The sequence below is a fragment of the Anomaloglossus baeobatrachus genome, chromosome 3, assembly GCF_048569485.1.
Source record: "Anomaloglossus baeobatrachus isolate aAnoBae1 chromosome 3, aAnoBae1.hap1, whole genome shotgun sequence".
Taxonomy (NCBI): domain Eukaryota; kingdom Metazoa; phylum Chordata; class Amphibia; order Anura; family Aromobatidae; genus Anomaloglossus; species Anomaloglossus baeobatrachus.
Window position 1 is genome coordinate 583,900,254 of NC_134355.1, and position 22,131 is coordinate 583,922,384.

Below are 22,131 nucleotides of genomic sequence, written 5' to 3' on the forward strand. Positions count from 1 at the left end.
CGGTTTAGAAGCAGAGAGACCCTTGCGCTGACCCGTGGTTAGCACAAAAAGTGAGGTGCACCGCCGAAAAACGGCGGTGCGTGACACATAGATTCGGAGCGCCCGCACCAAATCCAAGGTGTGCAACGCCTTCTCAAAGCGATGCACAGGGGCCGGACAAAGAGAGGGCAATGAAATGTCCTGGTTAAGGTGGAAAGAAGACACCACCTTAGGGAGAAAATCCGGAGTCGGACGAAGAACCACCTTGTCTTGGTGAAACACCAAAAAGGGGGATTCCGAAGAGAGCGCAGTGCAATGCGATTGCTAAATATCTCCTTTTTCCTAATATTCATGGCAGGTATGCAATTCATTATTCACATGTTCAAATTAGCAAGTAGCATTTTTCATTGTATATTCCAATATTTTTCCATATGCTTGAGGCATTATACCATTATCTAAGTTTGATGTGCAGCCTTATTCTTATATATAGTATGTATTTTTGGCTTGCACTCATATATATATATATATATATATTAGTGCTCACTTCAGTTATCCTATTCAGTTATATGTAGTTTTTTTCTGAATGTGAACACAGCTCCGCCCCTTTCGGCCATGTTTTTTCCATCTCCTATATAAGAAAGTCCTTAGTTACCCCTCTCCACCCATAGCAGTTTTTAATTGCAATGAGATGACACACAGTTAGGGTCACAGAGCTAGGGACCCCAATATAGAGATATGCCTTGACGAGGCCTTGGGGCTCAGTTACATTGATCAATGCGATTGCTAAATATCTCCTTTTTCCTAATATTCATGGCAGGTATGCAATTCATTATTCACATGTTCAAATTAGCAAGTAGCATTTTTCATTGTATATTCCAATATTTTTCCATATGCTTGAGGCATTATACCATTATCTAAGTTTGATGTGCAGCCTTATTCTTATATATAAGGTGGAAAGAAGACACCACCTTAGGGAGAAAGTCCGGAGTCGGACGAAGAACCACCTTGTCTTGGTGAAACACCAAAAAGGGGGATTCCGAAGAAAGCGCAGCCAAATCAGAAACTCTCCTGAGAGAAGTTATGGCTACTAGAAAGACAACTTTCTGTGAAAGTCTAGACAAAGGAACCTCCCTGAGAGGCTCAAAAGGGGGTTTCTGTAAGGCCGTGAGGACCAGATTAAGGTCCCAGGGATCCAAGGGCCGCCGGTAAGGAGGGATGATGTGAGATGCGCCCTGCATGAAGGTGCGCACCTGAGCCAGTCGGGCGATACACCGCTGGAACAATACCGACAAAGCCGACACCTGTCCCTTGAGGGAATTGAGGGACAGACCTAACTGTAGACCTGACTGTAGAAAAGACAGGATGGTCGGCAAGGAGAACGGCCAAGGAGCATGGTCGGAAGAGCGACACCAGGACAGGAAAATTCTCCAAGTCCTGTGGTAAATCTTGGCCGAGGAAGACTTCCGAGCCTGAGTCATGGTGGAGATGACCTCAGAGGGAATGCCTGAAGCCGTCAGGATCCAGGACTCAAGAGCCACGCCGTCAATCTGAGAGCCGCAGAATTCTGGCGGAAGAACGGACCTTGAGAGAGAAGGTCTGGGCGGTCCGGGAGATGCCACGGCACCTCTACGGACAGGCGGAGCAGGTCTGGGTACCAAGCTCACCTGGGCCAGTCCGGAGCAATGAGTATGACTCGACGGCCCTCCGTTCTGATCTTGCGCAGAACCCTGGGCAAGAGCGCTAGAGGGGGAAACACATAGGCCAGACGGAACTGAGACCAATCTTGAACCAGTGCGTCTGCTGCGAAGGCTTGAGGATCGTGGGAGCGAGCCACGTAAACCGGAACCTTGTTGTTGTGCCGGGATGCCATTAGATCCACTCCGGAGTGCCCCACTTGCGGCAGATCGATCTGAACACTGACGGATGCAGGGCCCACTCGCCGCCGTCTACGGTTTGACGGCTGAGATAATCGGCCTCCCAGTTTTCCACGCCTGGGATGTGGACTGCAGATATGGTGGACTTGGAGTCCTCCGTCCACTGGAGGATTCGTTGAACCTCCAACATCGCCAGACGGCTGTGAGTCCCGCCCTGGTGATTGATGTAGGCAACCGCTGTCGCGTTGTCCGACTGAACCCGAATGTGCTTGCCCGCCTACAGGTGGTGAAAGTCTAGGAGAGCTAGAAACACAGCTCTGATCTCCAGCACATTGATCGGGAGGGCTGATTCGGACGGAGTCCAAGTGCCCTGTGCTCGGTGATGGAGAAATACTGCTCCCCAACCGGAGAGGCTGGCATCCGTGGTGAGGATCACCCAGGACGGAGTCAGGAAGGAGCGTCCCTGTGACAGGGAGAGGGGCTGAAGCCACCACTGAAGGGAGCTCCTGGCCCGTGATGACAGAGCCACCAGCCTGTCCAAGGAAGAGATCCGCTTGTCCCAACAGCGGAGAATGTCCAGCTGCAAGGGACGCAGATGGAACTGGGCAAAGGGAACCGCTTCCATTGACGCCACCATCTGACCCAGCACCTGCATGAGGTGTCTGATGGAATGACGGCGGTGCCTCAGCAGAGAGCGCACCGCCAGACGAAGGGACTGCTGTTTGACTAAGGGCAACTTGACAAGTGCTGGCAGAGTCTCGAATTGCATCCCTAGGTACATAAGTACCTGGGTCGGGGTCAGAGTGGACTTGGGCAGGTTGACAAGCCACCCGAACTGAACTAGCGTGGCGACAGTGAGAGAGACACTCCGCTGGCAGTCTACACTGGATGAGGCCTTGACTAGAAGGTCGTCCAGGTAAGGAATCACTGCCAATCCCTGGAGATGCAGGACCGCAACCACTGCTGCCATGACTTTGGTGAACACTCGGGGGGCCGAGGCTAAGCCAAAGGGAAGAGCCACGAACTGGAAATGTTCCTTTCCGACTGCAAAGCGTAGCCACCGCTGGTGTGAGACCGCAATAGGCACATGCAGATAGGCATCTCTGATGTCGATGGATGCCAGAAAATCTCCTTGGGTCATTGAAGCAATGACCGATCTCAGAGATTCCATGCGAAAGTGCCGCACCTGAACATGCTTGTTGAGAAGCTTGAGATCCAGGATGGGCCGGAAGGAACCGTCCTTCTTGGGGACTAGAAAGAGGTTTGAATAGAAACCTCTGAACCGTTCCCTGGCGGGAACCGGTACAATTACTCCGTTGGCCTGCAAGGATGCCACGGCCTGAGAGAAGGCGGCGGCCTTGGAGCAAGGGGGCGTGGACAGAAAAAATCTGTTTGGCGGGCTGGAAGAGAACTCTATCCTGTAGCCGTGGGAGATGATATCCCGCACCCACTGGTCGGAGACGTGTTGAAACCACACGTCGCCAAAGTGGGAGAGCCTGCCACCGACCAAGGACGTTGCTGGCTCGGCCAGATAGTCAAGAGGAGGCTGCCTTGGTGGCAGCAGCTCCTGCGGACCCTTGTGGACGCGGCTTCTTGCGCCAGGTGGGCTTCTGGTCCTTTGCCGAGTTAGTGGACGAGGCCGAGGGCTTAGAGGATGACCAGTTAGAGGAACGAAAGGAACGAAACCTCGACTGGTTCCTGCCCTGGACAGGTTTCCTGGCTTTAGTCTGTGGCAAGGAAGTACTCTTCCCGCCAGTAGCCTCCTTAATAATTTCATCCAGCTGTTCACCGAACAGCCTGGACCCAGCAAATGGGAGCCCAGCAAGGTACTTCTTTGAGGAAGCATCCGCCTTCCACTCACGAAGCCACAAGATCCTGCGGATAGCGAGGGAATTGGCAGAGGCCACCGCAGTGCGGTGAGAGGCCTCCAGCATGGCAGACATGGCGTAGGCTGAAAAGGCTGAAGCCTGGGAAGTTAAAGCAACCAATTCAGGCATAGAGTCCCTAGTGAGGGTATGCATCTCCTCCAGGGAAGCAGAGATGGCTTTGAGAGCCCACACTGCTGCAAAAGATGGGGAGAACGAGGCCCCTGTCGCCTCATAGACAGACTTGGCCAGGAGGTCAACCTGGCGGTCAGTGGGATCGTTGAGTGAGGTGCCATCAGCCACAGATACAACTGTCCGGGCTGAGAGTCTAGACACCGGAGGGTCCACCTTTGGTGAGAGAGCCCACTCCTTGACCACCTCTGGTGGAAAAGGAAAACGGTCATCAGAACCACGCTTAGGAAAGCGTTTGTCAGGACAGGCTCTGGGCTTGGACACAGTGGCCTGAAAACTGGAGTGGTTAAAGAACACACTCCTTGGTCTCTTAGGCAAAGTAAACTGGTGCTTTTCTGCCAGAGAGGGTTGCTCCTCTGATACTGGCGGATTGAGGTCCAGTACAGTATTAATGGACGCAATCAAATCACTAACATCTGCATCCCCCTCAGTCAGTTCAATGGGGCACATCGAGGTAGCGTCCGAGCCCCCAGTAAAGACATCCTCCTCGTCCTGCGAATCGGCTCGTGAATCGGAGCCGCGGGACGAGGAAGGAGAGGGATCCCTGCGTTTCCTTTTAGGAGGACGGGGTCTGGGAGCAGATGAAGAATCCTCTGTGAGCTCTGGAGAGCGAGCTGAAGCAGCAGGGGTACCCTGTGAAGGGGGCTGATGCATGCTCAGCAGAGTCCGGGACAGCTCTCCCATGGAGTCAGCAAAGGACTGGGAGATAGACTTAGTAAACATGTCTACCCAAGCCGGGGGTTCAGCCACCGGGGCCGGAGCAGCCTGAGGGACCACTGGGGAGACTCCAGGCTGAGGCACCACCATGTTAGAGCAGGCATCACAATGAGGATATGTGCTCGGTTCAGGCAATACGAGCTTACATGCAGTGCATATAGAGTACAGCCTTTCAGCCTTGCTCCTAGTGTGAGACATGCTGCTGAGGTGGGGGCTCTGCAGTAAGAACACACTCCTTCAGAATGACCCCCAGAGAGTGAATAATAAAGTCCACAACCAGAGGTTGTGGCTTACCAGACCGATTTGTGTGCCCTCCGGATCCCACAGCTCAGACCCCCAGACAGTTTGCAGAGATGCAGCAGCCAGCGCCGATCAGTGTGAGAACGCTGATAAAATGGCGCTGGAGTGAGGAGGGGGCGGGGCCTAGTCCAAGAGCGGGAACCGGAGGGCCAAGGGGATATACAGGGGAGGAAAACATCTCCTCAGAGAGGAGTGTCCTCCCCTCTCCTGAACGGCCGGTGGGCGGCGCCGCACTGTCCCTCTGCATGACTGACATGCAGGGGCAGTGAAACCGAAAGTAGGCTGCAGCCGAAGCCGGGGACTAAATTTTATAATGCGGCCAGCGAGCAGGCACCCTCGGCGCGGTTCTCAGGGGAAAACCAGAGAACCGTCCGGAAATGTCACCAAAATAACTAACACACTCTCCCCAACAATAAAAAATGCAAGGGACCCCCTGACAATAACGTCTCGAATACTTAGCTTGAGAGACGCAGGGCCAGGTCCCTGAGGGATGAGTGCTCCGTCCAGCAGGGTCCTGAGAGGGCTGCGGATGGAGACCGGTCTCCTGCAAAGCAGTGAGAACCGTGCTGGCTCCCACTTCAAGCCAGAGCCCGAGGGATGGTGAAGGAGCGCAGCATGTAAAGGCTCCAGCCTTGAAATCAACCTTAACAGCACCGCCGACACAGTGGGGTGAGAAGGGACATGCCGGGGGTCCAGCTTGGACCCGCTTTTCTTCCAACTCTTTAAAATCAAAAATCAAAAATCAGATGAGAATGCATGTGTGATCCTCCTGAACACAAAGCATTGAACTGGCTATATTTGGTTATCCAGGGGGTGTATATGCTAGGAGGGAGGAGCTACACTTTTTAGTGTAGTACTTTGTGTGTCCTCCGGAGGCAGAAGCTATACACCCATGGTCTGGGTCTCCCATAAGGAACGATGAAGAAAAACGGACATTTACTTGGGAAACCATGGACATCCTATTGAGGTCTTAAGTGCATTAATTGTGGATTAAACATAATTTTTGCAAAAAACTTCCATTAAAAATGTTGCACTTCCAGGCTTTTGCAGGCTGTTTGTTTCACTGGAAATGGTGGCGGTCAAATGAGCTAACTGAGAATCCATCAGCTAGCTCAGTCTAAAGCGAGAGATTGTAACTGTTAATTGTCCTTCAAGGAATTCCACTGAGCTGATTTGTGATCACAAAAACCCTATGACAGTTCGGATTTTCTTTTTGCTGTGATCGTAAATCACCTGAGGTTACATGTCCAGTAATCATCCGTAAGAACGGATCCTGCAGAGAGAGATCCATTGCGAAAAAAGTTCTGCAAAAACAACTTTTTTGTCCGTTGTTAAATAACTGATGTCTGCTGAATACGTTTTGTTTAACATGGGAGTCTATGAAAAATGGCTATTTAGTTATTTGTTTTTCTTGCATTTTGCAATAGATCTGGTTTTTTTTTTGTGAACTCAAACTAAAGGCTGCTTTACACGCTACGACATCGCTCAAGCGATCTCGTTGGGGTCATGGAATTAGTGACGCACATCCGGTCGCTTTAGCGATGTCGTTGCGTGTGACACCTATGAGCGATTTTGAATCGTCGCAAAAACGGTCAAAATCGCTCATCGGAGACATGACCCCCTATTCTCGAATATCGCTGCTGCTCGGTGTACGAAGTAGTTTGTCGCTCCTGTGGCAGCACACATCACTATGTGTGACACCGCTGGAACGAGGAACCTCACCTTACCGGTGACCGCCCGCAATGCGGAAGGAAGGAGGTGGGCGGGATGTTACGTCCCGCTCATCTCCGCCACTCCGCTTCTATGGGGCGGCGGTTTGGTGACGCTGCTGTGACGCCGAACGAACTGCCCCCTTAGAAAGGAGGCGGTTCGCCGGTCACAGCAACGTCGCTAGGCAGGTAAGTGACGGGTCCGCGCGATGTTGTGCGCCACGGGCAGCGATTTGCCTGTGTCACACAACCGATGGGGGCGGGTACGCACGCTAGCGATATCGGTCACGATATCGCAGCGTGTAAAGCGGCCTTAAAAGTGTTTGAGACAGGTGGGGTACATCAGTCATCTTTGGACATTAATCAACCGCAGATCAGCTAATTGTTTGCTGATCAGCAATCATTTAATAGCTGGCTTAGGCCTCCTTCACACGTCCGTGTCTCCGGTACGTGTTTGGTCCGTTTCCTCACATGCCGGAGACACGGGCACACATAAACCCATTAAAATCAATGGGTTTGCGCACACGTGCATGTTTTGCTATGGATCGTGTGTCCATGTGGAGCATACGTGTGCTCCACACCTAGACATGTCTGTTTTTTTCCGGCATCGCAGGTGTCACACGGACCGCACAGATGTGATCCGTGTGACACGCACCGGAGAAAACACATGTGCCTGTGAAATAAAAAGAATTTCTGTACTCACCTTCTCCTGCCCTGCAGTCTCTGTCGCTGCTGTCACTTGCTTCCGACCCCAGCTCATTATGCTCATTGCATATTCACTCCACTGCAGGCCGGAAGCAGCAGCAGCGGGGAGTCGGCAGGACTGGAGACCGAAGTTCAGCACCATGGACAGCGACACCAGGGACAGGTGAGCACAAAGTTCCCGTTCTCTGTGTTATCACGGATAGCACATGGAAAACACACGTGTGCCGTAAACGGGACACAGAGGGCCATACGCATCTTTGACACGTCCGTGAAAAACATGCATGATTTTCACGGACGTATAAAGGAGGCCTCACACAAACAGACCGCATTTAAATAGCACACAGAATGATTAGTAAAAGATGGCTCAGTGTGCACAGGCTGCCATTGTTCTCGGTAACACATCCCGTTTACACAGGACGATGTGCTGCTGTTATCAATGCCTTTTTGGGCAAATAAAAGTTCTTTTCACCCAACAAATGAGCGTTTTGCTCACTTGTCTGGTGATCGGCAGCATGATTATTGGGAAACAAACATTCCTACACTCCTATAATATAAGAAAGAACCCCGTGCGCTAGACACCATGAAAATATTATTGTTTCAAACTAAACAACAAGAGGGCAGGAGGGTTGATAGCTGATTGTGATAGCCCTCAGACATATGAGCAGTGTGATTAGCCCTATACAGAAGTCTGCACACAGAGGTCCCAAATCGATAATATTACAGAAAAGCAGTGTTATAAATTGTTACTAGTATAAAAAGTTGCAAAAAGTTACATAAAAAGGACCCATGAAGTATACATTAAAATTAAAGCATAAAACTCACCCTCCCAAACGAGCCATGGCGTGGAATACTTACTAGTGTTAGCGGTGGCTGAAGGGTTAGGTTTTTTGTGACTTCCGCGTGAAGTTCCGGTATCCTTGTTGATTTGCTGCATAGAAATAAAATCAATAGTATGAATACACCCCAATGTAGACAAACATTTTATCCTCTGCCTGAGAACATAGGTATAAGGCTATGACCGCACTTTGCGTTTTCACCTGCGTTTCCGCAGCGTTTTCATGCCAAAATGTATACGTTTTGATTTTCCATGATAGTCTATGGCTAATGCCGATATCCTGTCTGCACTTTGCGTTTCAAAATGCTGCGTTGTGGCAAAAACCATGTGTTCAAAGAAGCAGCATGTCAATTGTTTTTGCCATTTCTGCAGCGTTTTGCTAACATTGAAGTCAATGAGATGTATCAAAAAGCAAGAAATAACAAATTTCCTGCGTTTTAGCTGCTTCTTAGGTGCAGAAACACTGCGTTTTTTACTACAAAAACGCATGCTTTTCAGACATTAAAGTAATGGAATAATATGTCCCTTTACACACACACATAGTCCGACAATTAAATTAATGAAGAAGGGAATTTTGTTACTTACCGTAAATTCCTTTTCTTCTAGCTCTTATTGGGAGACCCAGACGATTGGGGTATAGCTACTGCCCTCCGGAGGCCACACAAAGCACTACACTAAAAAGTGCAAGGCCCCTCCCCTTCTGGCTATACCCCCCCCGTGATATCACGGGTTCTCCAGTTTTAGTGCCAAAGCAAGAAGGAGGAAAGCCAATAACTGGTTTAAACAAATTAACTCCGAGTAACATCGGAGAACTGAAAAACCGTTCAACATGAACAACATGTGTACCCGCAAACAACAAAAAAATCCCGAAGGACAACAGGGCGGGTGCTGGGTCTCCCAATAAGAGCTAGAAGAAAAGGAATTTACGGTAAGTAACAAAATTCCCTTCTTCTTCAGCGCTCTATTGGGAGACCCAGACGATTGGGACGTCCAAAAGCTGTCCCTGGGTGGGTAAAGAAATACCTCATGTTAGAGCTGCAAGACAGCCCTCCCCTATGGGGAAGCCACTGCCACCTGCAGGGCTCTTCTACCTAGGCTGGCGTCCGCCGAAGCATAGGTATGCACCTGATAATGTTTGGTGAAAAATGTGCAGGCTCGACCAGGTAGCTGCCTGGCACACCTGTTGAGCCGTAGCCTGGTGTCGTAATGCCCAAAACGCACCTACGGCTCTGGTAGAATGGACCTTCAGCCCTGAAGGAACCGGAAGCCCCGCAGAACGGTAGTCTTCAAGAATTGGTTCTTTGATCCATCGAGCCATGGTGGCTTTAGAAACCTGCAACCCCTTGCGCGTACCAGCGACAAGGACAAAAAATGCATCAGAGCGGCGCATGGGCGCCGTGCGGGAAATGTAGATTCTGAGTGCTCTCACCAGAACTAACAACTGTAAATCCTTTTCATACCGGAGAACCGGATGAGAACAAAAGGAAGGAAAGGGTATATCCCGATTAAGAAGAAACGCGGATACAACCTTAGGGAGAAACTCCTGAATAGGGCGCAGCACTACCTTGTCCTGGTGGAACACTAGGAAGGGAGCCTTGACTGACAGAGCCGCCAGCTTAGACACTCGCCGAAGCGACGTGATCGCAACCAGAAAGGCCACTTTCTGTGACAGGCGCGAAAGGGAAACTTCCCTCAGAGGCTCGAAATGCGGCTTCTGGAGAGCAACTAGTACCCTGTTCAGATCCCATGGATCTAACGGCCGCTTGTACGGGGGCACAATATGACAAACCCCCTGTAGTAACGTGCGCACCTTAGGAAGACGTGCTAGACGCTTCTGAAAAGAACACGGATAGTGCCGAGACTTGCCCTTAAAGGGAGCCGAGCGACCAACCTCTTTCCCAACCAGATTGCAGGAGGGAAGGCAAAGTAGGCAATGCCGATGGCCAGGGAGACCCTCCCTGAGCAGAACACTAAGATAAGAATATCTTCCACGAGTTGTGGTAGATCTTGGCAGACCGCGGCTGGCTAGCCCGTCTCATGGTGGCAATGACGTCGTGCTCACGGTCGACCGACGGTGAGATGCCACAGATCACGGTACCACGACCTCCCCGGCCAGTCTGGGGCGACGAGGATGGTGTGGCAGCAATCGGTAGCTGGAACTGTGACCAATCCTGAGCCAAGGCGCCTGTCGCCAGAGCTCTTTGATCGTAAGACCGCGTCATGAAAATCGGGACCTTGTTGTTGCCGAGAAGCCATGACGTCGACGTCCGTCTTCATCCTGCGTCTACAGAATTCTTGCAAACAAACGGGTGCAGAGCCCATTCCCCTGCGTCCACGCCCTGGCGACTGAGGAAGTCTGCTTCCTAGTGTCGTACGCCCGGGATGTGAACAGCTGATATGGTGTATGCTCTGTCTTCTACCCATAGCAGAATCCGCCGGACCTCTTGGGAGTCTTGTCGACTGCGTAGTCCGCCTTGGTGGTTGGTGTATGCCACCGCTGTGGATAGTCCGACTGAATTCGGATCTATTTGCATTCCAGCCACTGCAGGAAGGCTTGCAGTGCAAGATACACTGCCCAGAGCTCCAGACCACTGAGTTGAAGAGTGGACTCCTCTGAAGATGGTCTTTGACCGTCTGGAAAAGCTAAAACTCGCCTCTGGATGAGGCGCCTCCTTGAAGGAGAGACTGTCCCCTCGTCTGTAGTGAACGCTGTTTGTCCAGCGGAAGCTTCACTATCGCTGAGAGAGTGTGAAAACTCTCCAGGAGATGCCAGCGATTGGGTTCAACCTTGAAAAGTTGAAGACCCACCCGAAACTCTGGGAAGGGTCCAGCGCCATGTTCAGGTTGTGTTGGCATGCTTGTAAAGGAGAGTGCCTTGACCAGTAGATTGCTCAAGTAAAGGATCACAGAGTGACCGTGAGAGCGCGGGACTGCTCCCTCTGCTGCCACGAACTTGGTGAACACCCGTGGGGCTGTCGCCAGCCAAAGGGTATGGCTACGAAACGAAATATTCTCGTCTTTAATAACGAATCGTAGCCAACGCCGGTGCCTCGGAGCAATCGGCACGTGTAGATAAGCATCCTGATGTCTATTGAAGCTAGGAAAACTCCTTGAGACAGAGAGGCAATGACGGAGCGGAGTGATGCCATCCGGAACCGCCTGGTTTTCACGTGCTCGTTAAGCAGTATAAAGTCCAGAACGGGACGGAAGGAGCCGTCCTATTTTGGCACCACGACCAGGTCGGGGCAAAATGCGTATCTGGTTCCTGAAGAGGAACAGGGATTACCGCTCTTTCCGCCTGCAGAAGAGCCTCGGCTCGGTCGGTGCGGTAGTTTGAAAACAAACTGACTCTCACTCACAGGCCCTCAACCTGCGGTAGGTAAATGCCGCTAAAGCGGGGGAGTCTGCCCCCCCGCGGTTGCGGAGTGAGAGGGCTGAAAATTATGAGGAAAACGCTTTGGTAGCGGATCCTCCGGCTGCCTTCCCCGGGCGTGAATTGAGCCCGCTAGGAATCTATGCCCTTCTGGGCTTTTTGAGTCGTCTTGGATAGTTGAATGATTTCATTCAACCCTTACCAACAGACTATCACTAGATAAAGGCAACCTGGTTAAGCACTTCGTTGGAAGCAGCCTCTGTTCCAATCTCTCAACTACTAGCCTCTGCGTAAAAACACGGAGTTGGCGGATGCCACTGACGTCCGGCTCGTAGAGTCTCGGACAGCAATAACAGCATGATTCGCCATGCCGACATTGCGAGTTAAAGACGCTGCTGGGACCGAGAGTACCTGTGACAGCGACCCTCTGCGCAATACTAGCTGAAATAGCTTGGAGTGCCTTCACGGCTGCGACTGCCGGAGCAGCCGACCTGCCGATAGCTTCATAGACAGATTGCAACCAGAGGCCAATCTGCCTGTCAATGGCATTTTGAAGTGAAGTCCTATCCACCACTACAACTATAGATCTAGCTGCAAGCATGGAGATTGGGGGATCCACATTTGGATACTGGGTCTAGCGCTTGACCACGTCAGGGGGAGCGACACGTGTCTCATTAATACGGTCGGAGAAACGCTTATCGTGATAAGCGTGTCGTTTCTGGACTGCGTCTCTGGAGTCAGAGTGCTAAACAAGTACTCAATATATAGAGATTTCTCTTGCTGTGAAGCTGACCCCTCCACTGGAGGAGTTGAGGGAGAAATACCCAACCTTTCGTTGATGGACGCAATAAGATTATTCACTATAGCGTCACCATCCGGTGTATCCGGATTGAGAGCGGTCTCAGGAACAGAGTCCTGAACAGCTACGTCTGCCTCATCGTACAGAGAGTACTCCCGCTGGGACCTTGCCCAGTGATGTAGTCGAGGGCTAATGCCAGCGAGCCCGCTTAGGCCATCTGGGACTGTCGACCGTGTCGGATGCCTGCTCTCTGGGATGCCTGGAATCACTCTGGCGCCTTGAGATGCTCCAGATCAGGGCGGCCAGGGTCATTGCAACCATATTGCCCACGGTCTGCTTGGGGTGCAAAGTCTGTAAGATGTCAGTCATAGTCACAGACAATATATCAGCGGAAAAACTGCAACTTCGTCCCTGTCTCTGGACAGAGATCACAGGTGGTTCCTTTGGCCACATATAGCAGAGACCCCGGTTGAGCAATTGCACGCACTGGGGGTCCTGAAACCGTATGACATGCAGTACAAGCAGCATAGAAAGCCCGTGCATTGGCAACTTGTCTTTTTCTGCTGTTGTTGTCTAGCTATCTAAGAGCCTAGCCGAGGATAGCGACCGTACAGTGAATAGTCATACAAGCATGAAGTACAAATAAACACTTCAGCACATGTAGTACACGCAGCATTGAAAACTTGTGGCTTGGCACATTTGCTCTTCTGCTGCTGTTGTCTATTTATCTAGGAGCATGAGACAAGGATAGCGACATACAGTGAATGTATAGCATACAGCATGACAGTAAACACTGCAGCCCATGCAATCCAAGCAGCATTGAAAGCTTGCGCGTTAGCACCCTAGCCTTTCTGCTGCTGTTGTCTATTTATCCAGGAACATTAGCCAAGGATAGCGACATACAGTGAATGTATAGCATACAAGCATGACAGTAAACACTGCAGCCGATGCAAGTCAAGCAGCATTGAAAACTTGTGCCGTAGCACCATTGCTCTACTGCTGCTTTTGTCTGTTTATCTGGGCGCATTAGCCAAGATGAATGTATATCATAACAATAAACCGTGCAGCACATGCAAGCGAAGCAGCATTGAAAGCTTGTGCCTTAGCACAAATTGCTCTACTGCTGCTGTTGCCCAATCTGACAGTAAACACTGCAGCACATGCAAACGAAGAAGCATTGAAAGCTTGTGCCTCAGCAGCATTGCTTATTTGCTGCTGTTGCCCAGAATAGCGACAGTACAGTACAGTGCATAGCATATCAGCACACAGCCCAAAAGCCCACTTCAGCATTAGTGGTGTCAGTTGCTTACCGCCCGCACAAGAGCGGGTGCGAGGTCACCCAAAAACCTGTGACTGGTTCCGTTCTCCCAGAGTGGAAACCATAATGGCTGCCGGCTTCTCTTCCCCGTCCTGTGCAGAGGGGCGGGCCGTGGGCGAGCCCCAGCCAAGAGCGGGAACCCGGCGTCTCACTGTGTTCAGTGAGAGGGGGCTGGAGAATGCAAAGCAGACTCCAGCTCCCTGCGCTGAGCTACTGTACAGCGTCCCGCCCCTCCTCTGACTGGCAGGGCTGGGGCGGGAACGAAACGAAAAACTAGGCCGCAAAGCCGGGGACTCTAGTAATAAGCGCGGCCGTCCTATGTGCACGGCCGACGCCGAAGTCCCCCGGCGCACCACAAGTCCCAGCCGCGCCACAATGTAAAAAACAACCAGCAGCGGCCGGCGCGGCCGTTTTCAATACATAAATTCACTCAGCAAAGCTGCAGTGAATAATAGCACCAGCGCTCCGCGCTGTTGTCCCCGGCGCACTAACACTCCCAGCAATGCTGGTGTGTGTGGGCGCGATGTGCATGGGAACACAGAGTACCTTGATGTAGCAGGGCCCTGTCCCTGACGATACTCAGCTCCATATCCAGCAGGTTCTTTTGGGTCTGTGGATGGAGCTCGGTCTCTGTGCCTGGAGACCGGTAAGATCCCACTTCACCCAGAGCCCCTCATGGGGATGGGGAAGGAAAACAGCATGTGGGCTCCGGCCTCTGTACTAGCAATAAGTACCTCAACCTTACAACACCATCCACGGGTGAGAAGGGAGCATGCTGGGGGCCCTACATGGGCCCTCTTTTCTTCCATCCGACATAGTCAGCAGCTGCTGCTGACTAAAATCTGTGGAGCTATGCATGGATGTCTGACCTCCTTCGCACACAAAGCTAAAACTGGAGAACCCGTGATATCACGGGGGGGTATAGCCAGAAGGGGAGGGGCCTTGCACTTTTTAGTGTAGTGCTTTGTGTGGCCTCCGGAGGGCAGTAGCTATACCCCAATCGTCTGGGTCTCCCAATAGAGCGCTGAAGAAAATTATGATTTTATTGCTATTTTAGCAATAAATATTATAAAACCGCTATAATTTCATGAAATATTACTATTTTCTTTATTAATTCAAAAATTATATATCTTTTGCTTCTTTTTCTCTTTTTTCATTTCGTTTGACTATTTAATCTTTATTTAGCAGTGTCTTGATGTTCAAAACGCATCTGTCAAAATGCAAGGTGAAAAAGCATGTAAAAAGCGCTGAAAACGCACCTAAAACGCGGTAAATACGCATGCGTTTTTAGTGCTAAATTTCTTAAAAAGGCAACTTTGGCTAAATCAATTAATGCCAAAAGGTGCGTTTAGAAATGCAACTAGGACGACGCAAAGTGCGGTCATAGCCTAAAACACAGTGAGATTCCTTGAATAGAAAAAAACGGATTTTTGTGTACTCACCGTAAAATCGTTTTCTCTTAGCCATCATTGGGGGACACAGGACCATGGTTGTTATGCTGCTTATCCATAGGAGGACACTAAGTAGATGCAAAAGCATAGCTCCTCCTCTGCAGTATACACCCCCTGGCCGGGCCAGGCAACCTCAGTTTTACTACACAAACAGTAGGAGAAAAAAACAGTAAAAACTTCTCAACAGAGGAATATGAGAAAAGAAGAGTCATAACCAAATAAGGTACTGAGAGAACCAAGGCCCAACAGGGCAACAGGGTGGGTGCTGTGTCCCCCAATGATGGCTAAGAGAAAACGATTTTACGGTGAGTACACAAAAATCCGTTTTTCTCTGACGCCTCATTGGGGGACACAGGACCATGGGACGTCCTAAAGCAGTCCATGGGTGGGAAACATAAAAGAAGACAACACAACCCAAGAACTAGGAACTAGTCCCAGACAGCCTGGAGCGCCTACTGAGAGAGGTGCTCTACTGCCGTTTGCAGAATTTTCCTACCCAGATTTGCCTCAGTTGAAACCTGGGTATGGACTCCGTAATGCTTTGAAAACATACGTAGGCTAGACCAGGTCGCAGCCTTACACATCTGTTCCACTGAAGCCTGATGCCGAATGGCCCACGAAGCGCCAACTGCTCGCGTGGAATGAGCTCGCAGCCCACTAGGAATGGGCTTGAGTTGCAAGCGGTAGACTTCCTGGATCGCAGAGCGAATCTAGCGAGCCAGAGTCGCCTTTGAAGCTGCCTGTCCCTTCTTAGGCCCCTCAGGAATGACGAACAAAGAGTCCATTTTCCTAAAGGGGGCTGTCCTGGATATGTAATATCTGAGAGCTCTGACGAGGTCTAACGAATGCAGAGACCTTTCCACCCTATGAACCGGGTGTGGACAAAAGGAAGGCAGAACAATGTCCTCGCTCAAATGAAACGGGGTAAGAACCTTTGGAAGGAAATCCGGAAGGGGGCGCAGAACCACCTTGTCCTGGTGAAAGATCGGAAAAGGCTCGCGGCAAGAGAGTGCTGCTAGCTCCGAAACCCGTCTGATGGACGTAATTGCCACCAGGAATGTTACCTTCCAGGACAGAAGAGCAAGGGAGGATTCCTTGAGGGGTTCAAAGGGAGACCTCTGGAGACCGTCCAGAACGAGGTTGAGGTCCCATGGTTCCAGCGGACGTCTGTACGGGGGAACTAGATGGGAAACGCCCTGGAGGAAGGTCTTGACTTGCAGTTTTTGAGCCAGGCGGCATTGGTAGAAGATGGAGAGCGCTGAGACCTGCCCTTTAAGGGAACTGAGAGCCAACCCCGCTTGCAAGCCAGACTGTAGAAAGTCGAGAACTCTGGGGATGGCCAGACGCATAGGCTGGACGTTAGTTTCTCTGCACCATGAAAGGAAGATTTTCCACGTACGGTGGTAAATGCGGGATGAAGCAGGCTTTCGGGCGCTGATCATGGTGGAAATAACCGCGGGGGAGAATCCCGCTCTTGTTAATACCCAGGTCTCAATGGCCATGCCGTCAGCTTCAGGGCTCTGGAGTTCTGATGGGAAATGGGCCCTTGGGTCAGCAAGTCTGGGATGTCTGGAAGGCGCCACGGTGCGTCTGTGAGCATTTGTACTAATTCGGCGTACCAGGCGCGCCTGGGCCAGTCCGGTGCTATCAGTATCACCGGGACTCCCTCTGCCTTGATCTTCCTGATTACCTGCGGCAGCAGGGGTAGAGGTGGAAATAAGTAAGGCAGGCAGAAGTGGTGCCAGGAGCAGACTAGAGCATCCGCGCTGATGGACTGCGGGTCGCGTGACCTGGCTATGAACGCGGGTACCTTTGCATTCAACCTTGAGGCCATTAGGTCCACGTCTGGTGTGCCCCAGCGAGTGCAGATGTGTAGAAACAAATCTGGGTGGAGAGACCATTCTCCGGCGACCAGGCCTTGGCGACTTAGAAAGTTTGCTGCCCAGTTCTCTACCCCCGGTATGTGTACCGCTGATATCACTGATCCCGACGATTCGGCCCAGCTGAGGATCTTGTGGGCCTCGAGATAAGCCGCTTTGCTGCGGGTGCCCCCCTGCCGATTGATATAGGCTACAGCTGTCGCATTGTTCGATTGGACTCGAATCTGACGACCCGCTAGCAGAGGGCAGAACGCTCTGAGCGCGAGGAAGAACGCGCGGAGTTCCAGGATGTTTATGGGTAGGAAAGAGTCCTGGGGCGTCCAACGTCCTTGAGCAGTGTGGTGCCGGTACACTGCTCCCCAGCCTAGGAGGCTGGCGTCCGTGGTCAGGACCAGCCAGTTCACTGGAAGAAAAGATCTCCTCTTCGATAGGAATGAGGACCGAAGCCACCAGCGGAGTGCGTACCTGACTGAAGGCGTCAGGTGAAGATGTCTGTCCAGGGAGAAGGGGCTCTTGTCCCAGGCCGCTAGAAGGGCTAGCTGCAGTGGGCGGAGGTGCAGTTGAGCAAAGGGTACTGCTTCCATAGCTGCCACCATCCTGCCGAGCACTTTCATGCTGAATCGAATGGAGCGAGACGGAGGACGTAGAAGACAGCGTACCGCTCGTTGAAGAGCGATCGCCTTGTCCTGAGGGAGAAGGATCAAGCCCCGACGGGTGCCCAGGGACATGCCCAGGAAGGTGATGGATCGTGATGGGATCGGGGATGATTTGTCCAGATTCACTAGCCACCCTAAGCGGGATAGGGTGTCCACAGTGATCTGTACGCTGGTTAAGCAGTCGCGGAAGGAGGGAGCCTTGATGAGGAGGTCATCGAAGTAAGGGAGAACGACTACTCCCCTGGCGTGAAGGACGCTCATGGCGGCCGCCATGACTTTGGTGAAGACCCTTGGTGCGGTGGCAAGGCCAAAGGGTAGAGCTACGAATTGAAAGTGGGAGTCCTGAATTGCGAAGCGGAGGAACTTTTGGTGATTTGGGGCGATGGGTATGTGCAGGTACGCGCCCTTGATGTCTATGGAGGCGAGCAATTCCCCTTCGACCATGGATGCAATAATGGACCTTAGGGACTCCATTCTGAATCTCCGTACGTGCACATGTTTGTTTAGGTGTTTGAGGTCCAGGATGGGTCGAACTGACCCATCCTTTTTGGAGACCACAAAGAGGTTGGAATAAAAATCCCCGAACTTCTCGTAGTCTGGGACAGGTATTATCACTCCTGCTGTTTGGAGCGAGTTGATTGCTGAGAAAAAAGCTTCGCGTCGTTTTCGAGTCTTTGGGGGGTTTGAGAGAAAGAACCGACTCGGGGGTCGGGTCCGAAATTCTATGTGGTAACCGGAAGACACAAGGTCTCGCACCCATTTGTCGTCTGAGGCGGCAGCCCATATGTGATGAAAGAGCCGCAGTCGACCTCCTACAATGAGTGTATCTTCCGGGGCGCCGAAGGAGTCATGAGGGGGGAAAACATCGTGGCCGAGTCTCCCTAGTCCTGGACTGTTTCGGTCTAGGCTGCCATGACGAAGTGGGTTTCGGGGAGAGCTGAGAAGGTCGGTCCCTGCGTAGTCCGCGGCTGGTGGCGGGGACAGCACGGGATGTCGACCAACCAAATAAGTTCCAAAAGAAGCGAAACGAGGACTGTGGACGTCTGGTGAAGGACGTCCTGGACTTCAGCTGGGGGAGGGAGGTACTCTTTCCTCCCATAACGTCAGAAATGAGCTTGTCCAGACGTTCGCCAAACAATCGGTCTGGAAAAAAGGGAAGGCCCGTGAGAGACTTCTTGGAGGCAGCGTCCGCTCGCCATTGTCGGAGCCAGAGAGCTCCATGGATGGCTATGGTATTTGAGGCGGCAAACGCTGCGCAGGTAGCAGCGTCCATGGAGGCCTGCATGAGGTACTCCACCGCAGCGGCAATTTGAGCTGTTACCTCTGTGAAGGTATGAGTGAACTGGGATTCCTCAAGCGAAGTGTTAAGGGATTCTGCCCAGACCGAGATCGCCTTTGCGACCCACACAGAGGCAACGGAGGGCGAAAGGGAGGAACCCGCAGCCTCAAAAGCAGAGCGGGCGAGGTGCTCCACCTGTGTGTCTGTCAGGTCCTTGATGGAGGAACCATCGGGTAAAGACAGGAGCGTCTTTGTGGTAAGGAGGGAGACCGTGGGGTCGACCGAGGGCGGATCGGCCCAGCCCTTAGGGGCAGATGAGGCAAAAGGGTACCGGGACTCCATGAGTTTTCGGTTACCGAAGCGCCTGTCAGGCTTCTCCCTTTGCTTTGTGAGGATATCCTGAAACTCTGGGTGATCAGCGAAAACCTTTTGGGGTTTCCTTGCCCTCTTAAAGGAGACCGCATGGTCAGTGGTAGTGGATGGGGGATCCTCCACATGCAGAGTTTGGTTGATTGCTGCTATAAGGGAGTCTATTGCAGTTTGATAATCTGGGGAGGCTGAAACCAAGGAATCCTCTTGGTATAAACAGCAATCTCCCTCCTCCAGCTCTTCAGAAGCCGTGGAGCGTGTGGGAGAGCCTGCCCTGTGTGCTCCTGAGGGAGAGCCCGCTGGAGACACCCGGCCGTGTGCTCTTTTCCTGATCCCTGCAACCGGTGAAGCATGTGCCCGGATTACCTCAGAAGGATCCTCCATAGGGGTATCCTCAGGCTGCGTTCCGTCCAGGGACCCAGAAGGGTGTGGAGGACGACATTGCATAGCCAGCACCAGGTTCTGTGACAGTTTTTCCATGGATTGGGACAGAAACTGTGCCCATTCCGGTGGGCTGGGAGCTGACGGTTGCGGCGGTGGTGGCGGGGGGGTCTTGGGGGGCTATAGGGGCACAGGACTCACAGAGAAAAGAGGTGTGTTTACGTGGTAGCTCAGCGTGGCAGGCAGTGCAGGCTGAATAATAGACTATGTGGGCCTTAGCACTCTTAGTGCCCTTAGAATTCTGCATGTTCCTAATAGGAGTATGCCAGGAGGGGGAGCAATGCTCAGCAGAGCTACAAGTGAAGCAAGCACCTCACCAGAATCAGCCGATGGCCCTGTCCTCAGGAAGGATTAAGCTCTATAGAGATCTTCGCACACTTTCCTGGGGAGCTTATCGTGGCCGCGGGGGGCGGGGCTTAGCGCTAAAAAAAACGCAAAGATGAAGTCAGTGTGCCCCCACCCCCCCTGCTGTGGGTAGTAAAAAATGGCGGGAAGTGAGCTTCTGATAGTTTTCCTCCCTCTCCCTCCAGTCAGCACACAGCTTGTCACTAGTGGTTATCAGCCGGCTTTTCTGTTAGAGCAAATAAACAGCAAATTAACAGCGTGAGTCCCTGAGCCCTGGGCCCTCCCCCTGCCACCAGGAAATTATCTGCAGGACTTTCTGCAAACAGGAGTGACTTCGCCCCTCCTCCAGCCAGCAAGCTAGAAAAAAGTTAACACTGTGTGTGCAGGATCCTTGGGGCTCTCCTCCTTGCACTCAGAAAGGGACTTTCTCAAAATAAATACTGTAAATGTCCTGGGAGCCTTCCCTGCAGCGTCTTTTCTCCCTTTGTCTGGGAAACCAGTCAGGGGGGATCTCACCTGAAAACACTGCTTCCGTCCAGGCAGTGAAAATAGCAGAGTCAGCTTGCTGTGTCCGGTCACACCGGTGCCATATTCAACTCAGAGCCTGCAAAGAGGGGCTGAGGAATTGGGCTATAGGGGCACAGGCCTCTACGCTGGGCTTTGGAAAATCGGTGTCTGTGGGTCCCGTCGTCGAGCCCTGGATCCAACGTCACAGGAGGGGGTACGTGGAGGCGACACGCCACGTTCCCGCCCGTTGATGGTAGTGGGAGATCGGTCCCAAAAGGAAACCGTCACCCTCAAAAAAAAGAGAATTTTGTTACTTACCGTAAATTTTTTGTCTTATAATTCCGTATTGGGAGACCCAGACCATGGGTGTTTAGCTTCTGCCTCCGGAGGACACACAAAGTACTACACTTAAAAGTGTAGCTCCTCCCTCTGAGCTTATACACCCCCTGGTAGCCAGGTCTAGCCCGTTTAGTGCAAAAGCTGAAGGAGAATAGCCACCCACAAGTAGAACCGAGTAAGAACCGGAACAACCGGAGACTCTGTCCATGACAACAGGCGGTGATAACACACGGAACAAGAAAATTGCCAACAGGCAACAGGGAGGGTGCTGGGTCTCCCAATACGGAACTATAAGAAAAAGAATTTATGGTAAGTAACAAAATTCTCTTTTTCTTTATCGTTCCTTTGGGAGACCCAGACCATGGGACGTTCCAAAGCTGTCCCTGGGTGGGAATAAACAGAAAAAGCTAAGAAGTAGGCGGAGCCTAACTTCACAAGTGGGCGACAGCCGCCTGAAGGATGCGTCTGCCCAAGCTCGCATCTGCCGAAGCATGAGCATGCACTTGGTAGTGCTTCGAAAAGGTATGCAGGCTAGACCAAGTGGCAGCCTGACAGACTTGTTGAGCCGTAGCCTGGTGCCTAAAAGCCCAAGAGGCACCGACAGCTCTAGTCGAGTTTGCTTTGATCCCCGGCGGGGGAGGCACCTGAGTACTCTGGTAGGCGTTCGAAATGGTCGATCTAATCCAACGGGCCAAGGTCGGCTTAGAAGCAGAGAGACCCTTTCGCCGCCCTGTGGTTAGCACAAAAAGAGAGGTGCACCGCCTAAGCGCAGCGGTGCGAGCCACATAAATCCGGAGAGCACGCACCAGATCTAGAGTATGCAGCGCTTTCTCAAAGCGATGAACAGGGGCCGGACAGAAGGAAGGCAAGGAAATATCCTGGTTAAGGTGGAAGGGAGAGACCACCTTAGGAAGAAAGTCCGGGGTCGGACGGAGAACTACCTTGTCTTGGTGAAAAACCAAAAAAGGTGACTCCGAGGAGAGCGCAGCCAAATCAGAGACTCTCCTGAGAGAAGTTATGGCAACTAGAAAGGCCACCTTTTGAGAAAGACGATACAAAGAAACCTCCCTAAGAGGCTCAAAGGGGGGTTTCTGCAATACCGTGAGGACCAAGTTAAGGTCCCAGGGATCCAAGGGCCGCCGATAAGGCGGAATGATGTGAGACGCACCTTGCATGAAGGTGCGGATTTGAGCCAGCC

At 51.9% G+C, this 22,131-nt stretch overlaps 1 protein-coding gene across 1 annotated transcript in view; it reads right to left on the reverse strand.

The window, feature by feature from the left end:
* LOC142296903 (E3 ubiquitin-protein ligase TRIP12-like) overlaps positions 1-22,131 on the reverse strand; it is a 498,462-nt gene that overhangs the window by 304,504 nt on the left and 171,827 nt on the right. Inside the window, exon 14 of the mRNA XM_075341010.1 lies at positions 8,197-8,269. Within this exon, the coding sequence (XP_075197125.1) occupies positions 8,197-8,269 (73 nt within the window). The remainder of the gene's footprint in view (positions 1-8,196; positions 8,270-22,131) is intronic.